General features: G+C 32.1%; 1 protein-coding gene across 2 annotated transcripts in view; it reads left to right on the forward strand.

Annotated features, from left to right (window-relative positions):
- The window catches only part of LOC117329527 (glutamate receptor-like), a 117,894-nt gene that overhangs the window by 85,811 nt on the left and 11,517 nt on the right, over positions 1–20,566 (forward strand). For both annotated transcript variants that reach the window (XM_033887511.1, XM_033887513.1), the window contains exons 6-9: positions 17,074–17,211; positions 17,715–17,879; positions 18,588–18,695; positions 19,525–19,638. In XM_033887511.1, coding sequence (XP_033743402.1) covers positions 17,074–17,211; positions 17,715–17,879; positions 18,588–18,695; positions 19,525–19,638 — 525 coding nt within the window. The remainder of the gene's footprint in view (positions 1–17,073; positions 17,212–17,714; positions 17,880–18,587; positions 18,696–19,524; positions 19,639–20,566) is intronic.

The following is a 20,566-nucleotide window of genomic DNA, read 5'->3' on the forward strand; positions in this document are numbered from 1 at the left end:
CTTACCCAATTATATATAACACTACCTCCTGTCTGTACTGTCGTTATTACTACATTACCAATTATATATAACACTACCTCCTGTCTGTACTGTCGTTATTACTACATTACCAATTATATATAAACACTACCTCCTGTCTGTACTGTCGTTATTACTACATTACCAATTATATATAAACACTACCTCCTGTCTACTGTCGTTATTACTACATTACCAATTATATATAAACACTACCTCCTGTCTGTACTGTCGTTATTACTACATTACCAATTATATATAAACACTACCTCCTGTCTGTACTGTCGTTATTACTACATTACCAATTATATATAAACACTACCTCCTGTCTGTACTGTCGTTATTACTACATTACCAATTATATATAAACACTACCTCCTGTCTACTGTCGTTATTACTACATTACCAATTATATATAACACTACCTCCTGTCTGTACTGTCGTTATTACTACATTACCAATTATATATAAACACTACCTCCTGTCTGTACTGTCGTTATTACTACATTACCAATTATATATAAACACTACCTCCTGTCTGTACTGTCGTTATTACTACATTACCAATTATATATAAACACTACCTCCTGTCTGTACTGTCGTTATTACTACATTACCAATTATATATAAACACTACCTCCTGTCTGTACTGTCGTTATTACTACATTACCAATTATATATAAACACTACCTCCTGTCTGTACTGTCGTTATTACTACATTACCAATTATATATAAACACTACCTCCTGTCTACTGTCGTTATTACTACATTACCAATTATATATAAACACTACCTCCTGTCTGTACTGTCGTTATTACTACATTACCAATTATATATAAACACTACCTCCTGTCTGTACTGTCGTTATTACTACATTACCAATTATATATAAACACTACCTCCTGTCTACTGTCGTTATTACTACATTACCAATTATATATAACACTACCTCCTGTCTGTACTGTCGTTATTACTACATTACCAATTATATATAAACACTACCTCCTGTCTGTACTGTCGTTATTACTACATTACCAATTATATATAAACACTACCTCCTGTCTGTACTGTCGTTATTACTACATTACCAATTATATATAAACACTACCTCCTGTCTGTACTGTCGTTATTACTACATTACCAATTATATATAAACACTACCTCCTGTCTGTACTGTCGTTTTTACTACATTACCAATTATATATAAACACTACCTCCTGTCTGTACTGTCGTTATTACTACATTACCAATTATATATAAACACTACCTCCTGTCTGTACTGTCGTTATTACTACATTACCAATTATATATAAACACTACCTCCTGTCTTACTGTCGTTATTACTACATTACCAATTATATATAAACACTACCTCCTGTCTGTACTGTCGTTATTACTACATTACCAATTATATATAAACACTACCTCCTGTCTGTACTGTCGTTATTACTACATTACCAATTATATATAAACACTACCTCCTGTCTGTACTGTCGTTATTACTACATTACCAATTATATATAAACACTACCTCCTGTCTCTACTGTCGTTATTACTACATTACCAATTATATATAAACACTACCTCCTGTCTGTACTGTCGTTATTACTACATTACCAATTATATATAACACTACCTCCTGTCTGTACTGTCGTTATTACTACATTACCAATTATATATAAACACTACCTCCTGTCTGTACTGTCGTTATTACTACATTACCAATTATATATAAACACTACCTCCTGTCTGTACTGTCGTTATTACTACATTACCAATTATATATAAACACTACCTCCTGTCTGTACTGTCGTTATTACTACATTACCAATTATATATAAACACTACCTCCTGTCTACTGTCGTTATTACTACATTACCAATTATATATAAACACTCCCTCCTGTCTTACTGTTGTTTTTACTACATTACCAATTATATATAAACACTACCTCCTGTCTGTACTGTCGTTATTACTACATTACCAATTATATATAAACACTACCTCCTGTCTGTACTGTCGTTATTACTACATTACCAATTATATATAAACACTACCTCCTGTCTGTACTGTCGTTATTACTACATTACCAATTATATATAACACTACCTCCTGTCTGTACTGTCGTTATTACTACATTACCAATTATATATAAACACTACCTCCTGTCTGTACTGTCGTTATTACTACATTACCAATTATATATAAACACTACCTCCTGTCTGTACTGTCGTTATTACTACATTACCAATTATATATAAACACTACCTCCTGTCTGTACTGTCGTTATTACTACATTACCAATTATATATAAACACTACCTCCTGTCTGTACTGTCGTTATTACTACATTACCAATTATATATAAACACTACCTCCTGTCTGTACTGTCGTTATTACTACATTACCAATTATATATAAACACTACCTCCTGTCTGTACTGTCGTTATTACTACATTACCAATTATATATAAACACTACCTCCTGTCTGTACTGTCGTTATTACTACATTACCAATTATATATAAACACTACCTCCTGTCTGTACTGTCGTTATTACTACATTACCAATTATATATAAACACTACCTCCTGTCTTACTGTCGTTATTACTACATTACCAATTATATATAAACACTACCTCCTGTCTGTACTGTCGTTATTACTACATTACCAATTATATATAAACACTACCTCCTGTCTGTACTGTCGTTATTACTACATTACCAATTATATATAAACACTACCTCCTGTCTGTACTGTCGTTATTACTACATTACCAATTATATATAAACACTACCTCCTGTCTGTACTGTCGTTATTACTACATTACCAATTATATATAAACACTACCTCCTGTCTACTGTCGTTATTACTACATTACCAATTATATATAAACACTACCTCCTGTCTGTACTGTCGTTATTACTACATTACCAATTATATATAAACACTACCTCCTGTCTGTACTGTCGTTATTACTACATTACCAATTATATATAAACACTACCTCCTGTCTGTACTGTCGTTATTACTACATTACCAATTATATATAAACACTACCTCCTGTCTGTACTGTCGTTATTACTACATTACCAATTATATATAAACACTACCTCCTGTCTGTACTGTCGTTATTACTACATTACCAATTATATATAAACACTACCTCCTGTCTGTACTGTCGTTATTACTACATTACCAATTATATATAAACACTACCTCCTGTCTGTACTGTCGTTATTACTACATTACCAATTATATATAAACACTACCTCCTGTCTGTACTGTCGTTATTACTACATTACCAATTATATATAAACACTACCTCCTGTCTGTACTGTCGTTATTACTACATTACCAATTATATATAAACACTACCTCCTGTCTGTACTGTCGTTATTACTACATTACCAATTATATATAAACACTACCTCCTGTCTGTACTGTCGTTATTACTACATTACCAATTATATATAAACACTACCTCCTGTCTGTACTGTCGTTATTACTACATTACCAATTATATATAACACTACCTCCTGTCTGTACTGTCGTTATTACTACATTACCAATTATATATAAACACTACCTCCTGTCTGTACTGTCGTTATTACTACATTACCAATTATATATAAACACTACCTCCTGTCTGTACTGTCGTTATTACTACATTACCAATTATATATAAACACTACCTCCTGTCTGTACTGTCGTTATTACTACATTACCAATTATATATAAACACTACCTCCTGTCTGTACTGTCGTTATTACTACATTACCAATTATATATAAACACTACCTCCTGTCTGTACTGTCGTTATTACTACATTACCAATTATATATAAACACTACCTCCTGTCTGTACTGTCGTTATTACTACATTACCAATTATATATAAACACTACCTCCTGTCTGTACTGTCGTTATTACTACATTACCAATTATATATAAACACTACCTCCTGTCTGTACTGTCGTTATTACTACATTACCAATTATCTATAAACACTACCTCCTGTCTGTACTGTCGTTATTACTACATTACCAATTATATATAAACACTACCTCCTGTCTGTACTGTCGTTATTACTACATTACCAATTATATATAAACACTACCTCCTGTCTGTACTGTCGTTATTACTACATTACCAATTATATATAAACACTACCTCCTGTCTGTACTGTCGTTATTACTACATTACCAATTATATATAAACACTACCTCCTGTCTGTACTGTCGTTATTACTACATTACCAATTATATATAAACACTACCTCCTGTCTACTGTCGTTATTACTACATTACCAATTATATATAAACACTACCTCCTGTCTGTACTGTCGTTATTACTACATTACCAATTATATATAAACACTACCTCCTGTCTGTACTGTCGTTATTACTACATTACCAATTATATATAAACACTACCTCCTGTCTGTACTGTCGTTATTACTACATTACCAATTATATATAAACACTACCTCCTGTCTGTACTGTCGTTATTACTACATTACCAATTATATATAAACACTACCTCCTGTCTGTACTGTCGTTATTACTACATTACCAATTATATATAACACTACCTCCTGTCTGTACTGTCGTTATTACTACATTACCAATTATATATAAACACTACCTCCTGTCTGTACTGTCGTTATTACTACATTACCAATTATATATAAACACTACCTCCTGTCTGTACTGTCGTTATTACTACATTACCAATTATATATAACACTACCTCCTGTCTGTACTGTCGTTATTACTACATTACCAATTATATATAAACACTACCTCCTGTCTGTACTGTCGTTATTACTACATTACCAATTATATATAAACACTACCTCCTGTCTGTACTGTCGTTATTACTACATTACCAATTATATATAAACACTACCTCCTGTCTACTGTCGTTATTACTACATTACCAATTATATATAAACACTACCTCCTGTCTGTACTGTCGTTATTACTACATTACCAATTATATATAAACACTACCTCCTGTCTGTACTGTCGTTATTACTACATTACCAATTATATATAAACACTACCTCCTGTCTGTACTGTCGTTATTACTACATTACCAATTATATATAAACACTACCTCCTGTCTGTACTGTCGTTATTACTACATTACCAATTATATATAAACACTACCTCCTGTCTGTACTGTCGTTATTACTACATTACCAATTATATATAAACACTACCTCCTGTCTGTACTGTCGTTATTACTACATTACCAATTATATATAACACTACCTCCTGTCTACTGTCGTTATTACTACATTACCAATTATATATAACACTACCTCCTGTCTGTACTGTCGTTATTACTACATTACCAATTATATATAAACACTACCTCCTGTCTGTACTGTCGTTATTACTACATTACCAATTATATATAACACTACCTCCTGTCTGTACTGTCGTTATTACTACATTACCAATTATATATAACACTACCTCCTGTCTGTACTGTCGTTATTACTACATTACCAATTATATATAAACACTACCTCCTGTCTACTGTCGTTATTACTACATTACCAATTATATATAAACACTACCTCCTGTCTGTACTGTCGTTATTACTACATTACCAATTATATATAAACACTACCTCCTGTCTGTACTGTCGTTATTACTACATTACCAATTATATATAAACACTACCTCCTGTCTGTACTGTCGTTATTACTACATTACCAATTATATATAAACACTACCTCCTGTCTGTACTGTCGTTATTACTACATTACCAATTATATATAAACACTACCTCCTGTCTGTACTGTCGTTATTACTACATTACCAATTATATATAAACACTACCTCCTGTCTTACTGTCGTTATTACTACATTACCAATTATATATAAACACTACCTCCTGTCTGTACTGTCGTTATTACTACATTACCAATTATATATAAACACTACCTCCTGTCTGTACTGTCGTTATTACTACATTACCAATTATATATAAACACTACCTCCTGTCTGTACTGTCGTTATTACTACATTACCAATTATATATAAACACTACCTCCTGTCTACTGTCGTTATTACTACATTACCAATTATATATAAACACTACCTCCTGTCTGTACTGTCGTTATTACTACATTACCAATTATATATAACACTACCTCCTGTCTACTGTCGTTATTACTACATTACCAATTATATATAAACACTACCTCCTGTCTGTACTGTCGTTATTACTACATTACCAATTATATATAAACACTACCTCCTGTCTGTACTGTCGTTATTACTACATTACCAATTATATATAAACACTACCTCCTGTCTACTGTCGTTATTACTACATTACCAATTATATATAAACACTACCTCCTGTCTGTACTGTCGTTATTACTACATTACCAATTATATATAAACACTACCTCCTGTCTTACTGTCGTTATTACTACATTACCAATTATATATAAACACTACCTCCTGTCTGTACTGTCGTTATTACTACATTACCAATTATATATAAACACTACCTCCTGTCTGTACTGTCGTTATTACTACATTACCAATTATATATAACACTACCTCCTGTCTACTGTCGTTATTACTACATTACCAATTATATATAAACACTACCTCCTGTCTGTACTGTCGTTATTACTACATTACCAATTATATATAAACACTACCTCCTGTCTGTACTGTCGTTATTACTACATTACCAATTATATATAAACACTACCTCCTGTCTGTACTGTCGTTATTACTACATTACCAATTATATATAAACACTACCTCCTGTCTGTACTGTCGTTATTACTACATTACCAATTATATATAAACACTACCTCCTGTCGGTACTGTCGTTATTACTACATTACCAATTATATATAAACACTACCTCCTGTCTGTACTGTCGTTATTACTACATTACCAATTATATATAAACACTACCTCCTGTCTACTGTCGTTATTACTACATTACCAATTATATATAAACACTACCTCCTGTCTGTACTGTCGTTATTACTACATTACCAATTATATATAAACACTACCTCCTGTCTGTACTGTCGTTATTACTACATTACCAATTATATATAAACACTACCTCCTGTCTGTACTGTCGTTATTACTACATTACCAATTATATATAAACACTACCTCCTGTCTGTACTGTCGTTATTACTACATTACCAATTATATATAAACACTACCTCCTGTCTGTACTGTCGTTATTACTACATTACCAATTATATATAAACACTACCTCCTCTCTTACTCTCGTTATTACTACATTACCAATTATATATAAACACTACCTCCTGTCTGTACTGTCGTTATTACTACATTACCAATTATATATAAACACTACCTCCTGTCTGTATTGTCGTTATTACTACATTACCAATTATCTATAAACACTACCTCCTGTCTGTATTGTCGTTATTACTACATTACCAATTATATATAAACACTACCTCCTGTCTGTACTGTCGTTATTACTACATTACCAATTATATATAAACACTACCTCCTGTCTGTACTGTCGTTATTACTACATTACCAATTATATATAAACACTACCTCCTGTCTGTACTGTCGTTATTACTACATTACCAATTATATATAAACACTACCTCCTGTCTGTACTGTCGTTATTACTACATTACCAATTATATATAAACACTACCTCCTGTCTGTACTGTCGTTATTACTACATTACCAATTATATATAAACACTACCTCCTGTCTGTACTGTCGTTATTACTACATTACCAATTATATATAAACACTACCTCCTGTCTACTGTCGTTATTACTACATTACCAATTATATATAAACACTACCTCCTGTCTGTACTGTCGTTATTACTACATTACCAATTATATATAAACACTACCTCCTGTCTGTACTGTCGTTATTACTACATTACCAATTATATATAAACACTACCTCCTGTCTGTACTGTCGTTATTACTACATTACCAATTATATATAAACACTACCTCCTGTCTGTACTGTCGTTATTACTACATTACCAATTATATATAAACACTACCTCCTGTCTGTACTGTCGTTATTACTACATTACCAATTATATATAAACACTACCTCCTGTCTGTACTGTCGTTATTACTACATTACCAATTATCTATAAACACTACCTCCTGTCTGTACTGTCGTTATTACTACATTACCAATTATATATAAACACTACCTCCTGTCTGTACTGTCGTTATTACTACATTACCAATTATATATAAACACTACCTCCTGTCTGTACTGTCGTTATTACTACATTACCAATTATATATAAACACTACCTCCTGTCTGTACTGTCGTTATTACTACATTACCAATTATATATAAACACTACCTCCTGTCTGTACTGTCGTTATTACTACATTACCAATTATATATAAACACTACCTCCTGTCTGTACTGTCGTTATTACTACATTACCAATTATATATAAACACTACCTCCTGTCTGTACTGTCGTTATTACTACATTACCAATTATATATAAACACTACCTCCTGTCTGTATTGTCGTTATTACTACATTACCAATTATATATAAACACTACCTCCTGTCTGTATTGTCGTTATTACTACATTACCAATTATATATAAACACTACCTCCTGTCTGTACTGTCGTTATTACTACATTACCAATTATATATAAACACTACCTCCTGTCTGTACTGTCGTTATTACTACATTACCAATTATATATAAACACTACCTCCTGTCTACTGTCGTTATTACTACATTACCAATTATATATAAACACTACCTCCTGTCTGTACTGTCGTTATTACTACATTACCAATTATATATAAACACTACCTCCTGTCTGTACTGTCGTTATTACTACATTACCAATTATATATAAACACTACCTCCTGTCTGTACTGTCGTTATTACTACATTACCAATTATATATAAACACTACCTCCTGTCTGTACTGTCGTTATTACTACATTACCAATTATATATAAACACTACCTCCTGTCTGTACTGTCGTTATTACTACATTACCAATTATATATAAACACTACCTCCTGTCTGTACTGTCGTTATTACTACATTACCAATTATATATAAACACTACCTCCTGTCTGTACTGTCGTTATTACTACATTACCAATTATATATAAACACTACCTCCTGTCTGTACTGTCGTTATTACTACATTACCAATTATATATAACACTACCTCCTGTCTGTACTGTCGTTATTACTACATTACCAATTATATATAAACACTACCTCCTGTCTGTACTGTCGTTATTACTACATTACCAATTATATATAAACACTACCTCCTGTCTGTACTGTCGTTATTACTACATTACCAATTATATATAAACACTACCTCCTGTCTGTACTGTCGTTTTTACTACATTACCAATTATATATAAACACTACCTCCTGTCTGTACTGTCGTTATTACTACATTACCAATTATATATAAACACTACCTCCTGTCTGTACTGTCGTTATTACTACATTACCAATTATATATAAACACTACCTCCTGTCTGTACTGTCGTTATTACTACATTACCAATTATATATAAACACTACCTCCTGTCTGTACTGTCGTTATTACTACATTACCAATTATATATAAACACTACCTCCTGTCTGTACTGTCGTTATTACTACATTACCAATTATATATAAACACTACCTCCTGTCTGTACTGTCGTTATTACTACATTACCAATTATATATAAACACTACCTCCTGTCTGTACTGTCGTTATTACTACATTACCAATTATATATAAACACTACCTCCTGTCTGTACTGTCGTTATTACTACATTACCAATTATATATAAACACTACCTCCTGTCTGTACTGTCGTTATTACTACATTACCAATTATATATAAACACTACCTCCTGTCTGTACTGTCGTTATTACTACATTACCAATTATATATAAACACTACCTCCTGTCTGTACTGTCGTTATTACTACATTACCAATTATATATAACACTACCTCCTGTCTGTACTGTCGTTATTACTACATTACCAATTATATATAAACACTACCTCCTGTCTGTACTGTCGTTATTACTACATTACCAATTATATATAAACACTACCTCCTGTCTGTACTGTCGTTATTACTACATTACCAATTATATATAAACACTACCTCCTGTCTGTACTGTCGTTATTACTACATTACCAATTATATATAAACACTACCTCCTGTCTGTACTGTCGTTATTACTACATTACCAATTATATATAAACACTACCTCCTGTCTGTACTGTCGTTATTACTACATTACCAATTATATATAAACACTACCTCCTGTCTGTACTGTCGTTATTACTACATTACCAATTATATATAAACACTACCTCCTGTCTGTACTGTCGTTATTACTACATTACCAATTATATATAAACACTACCTCCTGTCTGTACTGTCGTTATTACTACATTACCAATTATATATAAACACTACCTCCTGTCTGTACTGTCGTTATTACTACATTACCAATTATATATAAACACTACCTCCTGTCTGTACTGTCGTTATTACTACATTACCAATTATATATAAACACTACCTCCTGTCTGTACTGTCGTTATTACTACATTACCAATTATATATAAACACTACCTCCTGTCTGTACTGTCGTTATTACTACATTACCAATTATATATAAACACTACCTCCTGTCTGTACTGTCGTTATTACTACATTACCAATTATATATAAACACTACCTCCTGTCTGTACTGTCGTTATTACTACATTACCAATTATATATAAACACTACCTCCTGTCTGTACTGTCGTTATTACTACATTACCAATTATATATAAACACTACCTCCTGTCTGTACTGTCGTTATTACTACATTACCAATTATATATAAACACTACCTCCTGTCTGTACTGTCGTTATTACTACATTACCAATTATATATAAACACTACCTCCTGTCTGTACTGTCGTTATTACTACATTACCAATTATATATAAACACTACCTCCTGTCTGTACTGTCGTTATTACTACATTACCAATTATATATAAACACTACCTCCTGTCTGTACTGTCGTTATTACTACATTACCAATTATATATAAACACTGCCTCCTGTCTGTACTGTCGTTATTACTACATTACCAATTATATATAAACACTACCTCCTGTCTGTACTGTCGTTATTACTACATTACCAATTATATATAAACACTACCTCCTGTCTGTACTGTCGTTATTACTACATTACCAATTATATATAAACACTACCTCCTGTCTGTACTGTCGTTATTACTACATTACCAATTATATATAAACACTACCTCCTGTCTGTACTGTCGTTATTACTACATTACCAATTATATATAAACACTACCTCCTGTCTGTACTGTCGTTATTACTACATTACCAATTATATATAAACACTACCTCCTGTCTGTACTGTCGTTATTACTACATTACCAATTATATATAAACACTACCTCCTGTCTGTACTGTCGTTATTACTACATTACCAATTATATATAAACACTACCTCCTGTCTACTGTCGTTATTACTACATTACCAATTATATATAAACACTACCTCCTGTCTATACTGTCGTTATTACTACATTACCAATTATATATAAACACTACCTCCTGTCTGTACTGTCGTTATTACTACATTACCAATTATATATAAACACTACCTCCTGTCTGTACTGTCGTTATTACTACATTACCAATTATATATAACACTACCTCCTGTCTGTACTGTCGTTATTACTACATTACCAATTATATATAAACACTACCTCCTGTCTGTACTGTCGTTATTACTACATTACCAATTATATATAAACACTACCTCCTGTCTGTACTGTCGTTATTACTACATTACCAATTATATATAAACACTACCTCCTGTCTGTACTGTCGTTATTACTACATTACCAATTATATATAAACACTACCTCCTGTCTGTACTGTCGTTATTACTACATTACCAATTATATATAAACACTACCTCCTGTCTGTACTGTCGTTATTACTACATTACCAATTATATATAAACACTACCTCCTGTCTGTACTGTCGTTATTACTACATTACCAATTATATATAAACACTACCTCCTGTCTGTACTGTCGTTATTACTACATTACCAATTATATATAAACACTACCTCCTGTCTGTACTGTCGTTATTACTACATTACCAATTATATATAAACACTACCTCCTGTCTGTACTGTCGTTATTACTACATTACCAATTATATATAAACACTACCTCCTGTCTGTACTGTCGTTATTACTACATTACCAATTATATATAAACACTACCTCCTGTCTGTACTGTCGTTATTACTACATTACCAATTATATATAAACACTACCTCCTGTCTGTACTGTCGTTATTACTACATTACCAATTATATATAAACACTACCTCCTGTCTGTACTGTCGTTATTACTACATTACCAATTATATATAAACACTACCTCCTGTCTGTACTGTCGTTATTACTACATTACCAATTATATATAAACACTACCTCCTGTCTGTACTGTCGTTATTACTACATTACCAATTATATATAAACACTACCTCCTGTCTGTACTGTCGTTATTACTACATTACCAATTATATATAAACACTACCTCCTGTCTGTACTGTCGTTATTACTACATTACCAATTATATATAAACACTACCTCCTGTCTGTACTGTCGTTATTACTACATTACCAATTATATATAAACACTACCTCCTGTCTACTGTCGTTATTACTACATTACCAATTATATATAAACACTACCTCCTGTCTGTACTGTCGTTATTACTACATTACCAATTATATATAAACACTACCTCCTGTCTGTACTGTCGTTATTACTACATTACCAATTATATATAAACACTACCTCCTGTCTGTACTGTCGTTATTACTACATTACCAATTATATATAAACACTACCTCCTGTCTGTACTGTCGTTATTACTACATTACCAATTATATATAAACACTACCTCCTGTCTGTACTGTCGTTATTACTACATTACCAATTATATATAAACACTACCTCCTGTCTGTACTGTCGTTATTACTACATTACCAATTATATATAAACACTACCTCCTGTCTGATCTATCGTCATTACTACATTACCAATTATATATAAACACTACCTCCTGTCTGTACTGTCGTTATTACTACATTACCAATTATATATAAACACTACCTCCTGTCTGTACTGTCGTTATTACTACATTACCAATTATATATAAACACTACCTCCTGTCTGTACTGTCGTTATTACTACATTACCAATTATATATAAACACTACCTCCTGTCTACTGTCGTTATTACTACATTACCAATTATATATAAACACTACCTCCTGTCTGTACTGTCGTTATTACTACATTACCAATTATATATAACACTACCTCCTGTCTGTACTGTCGTTATTACTACATTACCAATTATATATAAACACTACCTCCTGTCTACTGTCGTTATTACTACATTACCAATTATATATAAACACTACCTCCTGTCTGTACTGTCGTTATTACTACATTACCAATTATATATAAACACTACCTCCTGTCTGTACTGTCGTTATTACTACATTACCAATTATATATAAACACTACCTCCTGTCTGTACTGTCGTTATTACTACATTACCAATTATATATAAACACTACCTCCTGTCTGTACTGTCGTTATTACTACATTACCAATTATCTATAAACACTACCTCCTGTCTGTACTGTCGTTATTACTACATTACCAATTATATATAAACACTACCTCCTGTCTACTGTCGTTATTACTACATTACCAATTATATATAAACACTACCTCCTGTCTACTGTCGTTATTACATTACCAATTATATATAAACACTACCTCCTGTCTGTACTGTCGTTATTACTACATTACCAATTATATATAAACACTACCTCCTGTCTGTACTGTCGTTATTACTACATTACCAATTATATATAAACACTACCTCCTGTCTGTACTGTCGTTATTACTACATTACCAATTATATATAAACACTACCTCCTGTCTGTACTGTCGTTATTACTACATTACCAATTATATATAAACACTACCTCCTGTCTGTACTGTCGTTATTACTACATTACCAATTATATATAAACACTACCTCCTGTCTATACTGTCGTTATTACTACATTACCAATTATATATAAACACTACCTCCTGTCTGTACTGTCGTTATTACTACATTACCAATTATATATAAACACTACCTCCTGTCTGTACTGTCGTTATTACTACATTACCAATTATATATAAACACTACCTCCTGTCTGTACTGTCGTTATTACTACATTACCAATTATATATAAACACTACCTCCTGTCTGTACTGTCGTTATTACTACATTACCAATTATATATAAACACTACCTCCTGTCTGTACTGTCGTTATTACTACATTACCAATTATATATAAACACTACCTCCTGTCTGTACTGTCGTTATTACTACATTACCAATTATATATAAACACTACCTCCTGTCTACTGTCGTTATTACTACATTACCAATTATATATAAACACTACCTCCTGTCTGTACTGTCGTTATTACTACATTACCAATTATATATAAACACTACCTCCTGTCTGTACTGTCGTTATTACTACATTACCAATTATATATAAACACTACCTCCTGTCTACTGTCGTTATTACTACATTACCAATTATATATAAACACTACCTCCTGTCTGTACTGTCGTTATTACTACATTACCAATTATATATAAACACTACCTCCTGTCTACTGTCGTTATTACTACATTACCAATTATATATAAACACTACCTCCTGTCTGTACTGTCGTTATTACTACATTACCAATTATATATAAACACTACCTCCTGTCTTACTGTCGTTATTACTACATTACCAATTATATATAAACACTACCTCCTGTCTTCTGTCGTTATTACTACATTACCAATTATATATAAACACTACCTCCTGTCTGTACTGTCGTTATTACTACATTACCAATTATATATAAACACTACCTCCTGTCTGTACTGTCGTTATTACTACATTACCAATTATATATAAACACTACCTCCTGTCTGTACTGTCGTTATTACTACATTACCAATTATATATAAACACTACCTCCTGTCTGTACTGTCGTTATTACTACATTACCAATTATATATAAACACTACCTCCTGTCTACTGTCGTTATTACTACATTACCAATTATATATAAACACTACCTCCTGTCTGTACTGTCGTTATTACTACATTACCAATTATATATAACACTACCTCCTGTCTACTGTCGTTATTACTACATTACCAATTATATATAAACACTACCTCCTGTCTATACTGTCGTTATTACTACATTACCAATTATATATAAACACTACCTCCTGTCTATACTGTCGTTATTACTACATTACCAATTATATATAAACACTACCTCCTGTCTACTGTCGTTATTACTACATTACCAATTATATATAAACACTACCTCCTGTCTGTACTGTCGTTATTACTACATTACCAATTATATATAACACTACCTCCTGTCTGTACTGTCGTTATTACTACATTACCAATTATATATAAACACTACCTCCTGTCTGTACTGTCGTTATTACTACATTACCAATTATATATAAACACTACCTCCTGTCTACTGTCGTTATTACTACATTACCAATTATATATAAACACTACCTCCTGTCTACTGTCGTTATTACTACATTACCAATTATATATAAACACTACCTCCTGTCTGTACTGTCGTTATTACTACATTACCTATTATATATAACACTACCTCCTGTCTACTGTCGTTATTACTACATTACCAATTATATATAACACTACCTCCTGTCTGTACTGTCGTTATTACTACATTACCAATTATATATAAACACTACCTCCTGTCTACTGTCGTTATTACTACATTACCAATTATATATAACACTACCTCCTGTCTGTACTGTCGTTATTACTACATTACCAATTATATATAAACACTACCTCCTGTCTACTGTCGTTATTACTACATTACCAATTATATATAAACACTACCTCATGTCTGTACTGTCGTTATTACTACATTACCAATTATATATAAACACTACCTCCTGTCTACTGTCGTTATTACTACATTACCAATTATATATAACACTACCTCCTGTCTGTACTGTCGTTATTACTACATTACCAATTATATATAAACACTACCTCCTGTCTGTACTGTCGTTATTACTACATTACCAATTATATATAAACACTACCTCCTGTCTGTACTGTCGTTATTACTACATTACCAATTATATATAAACACTACCTCCTGTCTACTGTCGTTATTACTACATTACCAATTATATATAAACACTACCTCCTGTCTACTGTCGTTATTACTACATTACCAATTATATATAACACTACCTCCTGTCTATACTGTCGTTATTACTACATTACCAATTATATATAACACTACCTCCTGTCTGTACTGTCGTTATTACTACATTACCAATTATATATAAACACTACCTCCTGTCTACTGTCGTTATTACTACATTACCAATTATATATAAACACTACCTCCTGTCTACTGTCGTTATTACTACATTACCAATTATATATAAACACTACCTCCTGTCTATACTGTCGTTATTACTACATTACCAATTATATATAACACTACCTCCTGTCTGTACTGTCGTTATTACTACATTACCAATTATATATAACACTACCTCCTGTCTACTGTCGTTATTACTACATTACCAATTATATATAAACACTACCTCCTGTCTGTACTGTCGTTATTACTACATTACCAATTATATATAAACACTACCTCCTGTCTACTGTCGTTATTACTACATTACCAATTATATATAACACTACCCCCTGTCTGTACTGTCGTTATTACTACATTACCAATTATATATAAACACTACCTCCTGTCGGTACTGTCGCCATTACTACATTACCTATTATCTTTATAACTAGGATATAAATGACATGGGTGAGGAGCCGTTGAAAAGTGGGCTAAACGTGACTGGTTTCCAAATGAATGCAACAAAGGATGGCCCAGCCAGGAGTAAAGATAGAGATATTTACTCCGGAATTAGCAACGAAAAGATTACCGTATGCATATCTTTAAAATGTGTTCTGATGGTCAATATTTTTACACCAAGTTGATATACCACCATATTGCCTGAAATCAGGCACCCTTATATGTTGTTATATGTATATTTGTTGAATACATTTACCAATTATTTGAACCATACCTATATATTTTGAGGCATTTAGTAAAATTTGAGTAATTCTTTAAAATATAGAACAGTTCCACTCTTATCTATTTATATTGTAGAGGTTTGAAGAAAACAGTATTGCAGCTAAAACTGATTATTAAACTGGAATGTTGATTTAAACACTCAATATTGACACATTACTGTTAGCATATTTTTCAAATTCTCTTTTACATTAAATTGCAAATTTAATTATGTTTACAATCTTACCATTAATCCATACGATCGCATGCCTCATAGTATTGAAAAGTAAATGCTGTGTAACGTAGTTTTTGTATTGTTCACGTATTTTCACAAATCGTCATTTCTCTTATTTTGAATTAAATACTGTTGGTATAGCTTGAAGTGGCACTGGTTCTTGACGCTGTTCGTCTATTACTCAAAGCACTGAAAAATTTAAAAACGGATCGTCATGACCAGAGACGACCCGGCGTAAACTGCAGAGTTGGAGACGCAACTGTTAGGGAGGCACCTGGTATAAACTTCATGAAGGCTTTAAGAAATGTAAGTAGTCTATGTAGGTCAGTTTTATTTTTAGAACTGCTGTTCAGATTATGTGTGGCAAACGAAGATTTGTATACCTTTCTTATTTTATTTCTAACGAACTGCAATAACTCGCCACAGTATTTGCTGAATATAGGAAAGTTCGGTTTATGGTAACCTGGTATATACACTGTACAATAACAGGTTGTATTTATAATCATAATATGATGTCAAACATAGATGAAATATAGCGGTGAATAATGGCACCTGTAATACATTTCAACAGTGCGACATAACATGTTTTTGACGAGTTTATTATTTAATTAAAGACCTTTTTTTTATAGAGACAGAGTAAAATTTGGAAACAGTAGAGCCTATAATAACCTTACAACTGAAACGACGGTATTGTTATAACAACCGTAACATGCATACTGTAAACGACCTAACATATATTTTCGCCTGCGATTAATTTTCGTGAATGAAAAATAGGTCTTAAAAAAATGTTAATCACAAATTTAACCACCGCAAAAATGTCGTGAGGCATAAAAACGCGAAATTATGTTGCCGCAAAAAATAAGTTGGTTAACAGTATTTATTATCAAAGTGCTTATGTATTATCTTAATTATAATGATACATGTTTATATTGTCAAAGGAAAACCTTTATCCTTTGAAACCGTCAACCATACTGTATATATTAATTCAATTTCCATTTACAATTTCTCCTATAGACAGCATTCAACGGCTATACTGGAACAGTGCAGTTTGATGATAGAGGGTTCCGGAAAAATTTCAAGCTCCCCCTCATCCAGACAACATTGAATATGGAGAAAGCAAAGGTGATCCTTTCTATCGCTAAAATTAGGCATATACTAATATAGTGATGTAATTGTGTGTAATTTAACAAATTTTTATCAGGTTTTAAATGTAAATTAAAATTGGGTGCAAAACAACATTTTATCAGTAGTTGTTCATTGTAGAATGTATCGAGCCACTTTGAAATTAAGAATGCATGATAATGTATACTGTTGACTTATGACACAGGCGGAGGTATACAGTGATCGACGGTATCATAAAAGCAATGCCTATTTATTTGAAAACGAAAACAGTCGGAGGTCAAAGTAATACTCGCACAATTAACATAAAATGTAAAAGCTCGGAATATAAGTGATCGTCCTGGCTAATATGGAGCACGTTCTTGTATGTGGGCAAAACGCTTTGTTATCTTTCTGTAAGATTTATGGACATGCAGTTATTAATACAGGCCTTGAGATTCTTTGTCAAGGCTCCACCGAAAGCAACATAAAATCACCTGAAACGTCAGTATCAAACACTGGTTCAACCACTAGACCTCGATCAAAATGACCCTTCATAATTCTAAAATGCCTATAAATCACGAGTGAAACACTTTCGGGACATATTTTGCAATAATGATTTACTTATTCAAAAGAATGTCTACTGAAACTACCTTCAAGGCGATTTTACGGTCACTAAAAACATAATGCTTTAGCTATCAAAACAGTTGTTATAAGAGTACACCTCCTCCTATCGGCAAAACTGAATTATGCCAAACTGCGTAGATTATAGTATGTAAATATGGTCTCTTAGTTAAAAAATTGTATAGCCCGAGCTAAATTGATCACCATGATGTGTGTTACGTAAGGACAGGTCGGGGAATATACTCGTGAAGGAGGTCTGACGCACCATGATCCTAAGGTGGTTCCAAATTCCAATCCAAATCCATCTTCAATAAACGAGACCAAAATCGTCACTACAGTGTTGGTAAGTAAACATATAACTTATAACTATAAATAGTCTGTCAATATATATTTATATGTGTGAGGCAAAGAAGTAGTTCCAACGGTGTAAACAATGGAAAATGTAACATTTTCGAGGCAATCAGCCCTTTATCAAGACACAAAGACTACAAATACAATCACATGATATATAAACTGCACTATGAAATACAAAAAGATACACTAAGAGAAAAATTTAGGTAGTAGTTGAAAAATACGTCCATGAACCATTCGGCTTGCGTGGGTTCGATGCGTGGTTCTTACTTTCATGTACTTCATTTGTATGTCATTTGCGATTTTACCAAGAAAGAAAATCCCTTTTTAAAGAAGCCATGATAAGATATTTTCATGCATTTCTGTTTTTTTTGAACACGGTGAAATTACAATTTAACAGTAATGAATCAGTGTTTTAATATCACATCAACCAAAACATCATGGCATCTAGTTATGAAGTCATCCGCGTAGTAAACTGAAATCGGTTACAATTACAGTTCCTGTAAAAACTTATTTACATGATTCGAACCATTAATGCATGTGCAGAAATATAACTTTATCAGCGTTGATATAACAACAAGATTGTTTTATGTGTGTGATAATTACTTAATATATCCAATAGGTTTTGCATTTAAAATATATACATGTAAAACTTTGACGATAATTTATTATTGACAACGCATATACATCTGTGGTTAAGTGTGCTATCAATTTGTAGATAGATATTCTTATCAACTGATAAGTTTAATTAATTATTTTTTATTTGAACAAAAAAGAATACAATGGAAATTTAAATAGTATTCATCATTTGCAGAGTAAAACAACAAAGAATACTGGCGTCATACAAAATAATATATAAATATATATAAATCTGAATGACGCTTCTTTAAAAACACAAATAATCATCGTCGTTCATTGAA

The sequence above is a fragment of the Pecten maximus genome, chromosome 6 (assembly GCF_902652985.1).
Source record: "Pecten maximus chromosome 6, xPecMax1.1, whole genome shotgun sequence".
Taxonomy (NCBI): Eukaryota; Metazoa; Mollusca; class Bivalvia; order Pectinida; family Pectinidae; genus Pecten; species Pecten maximus.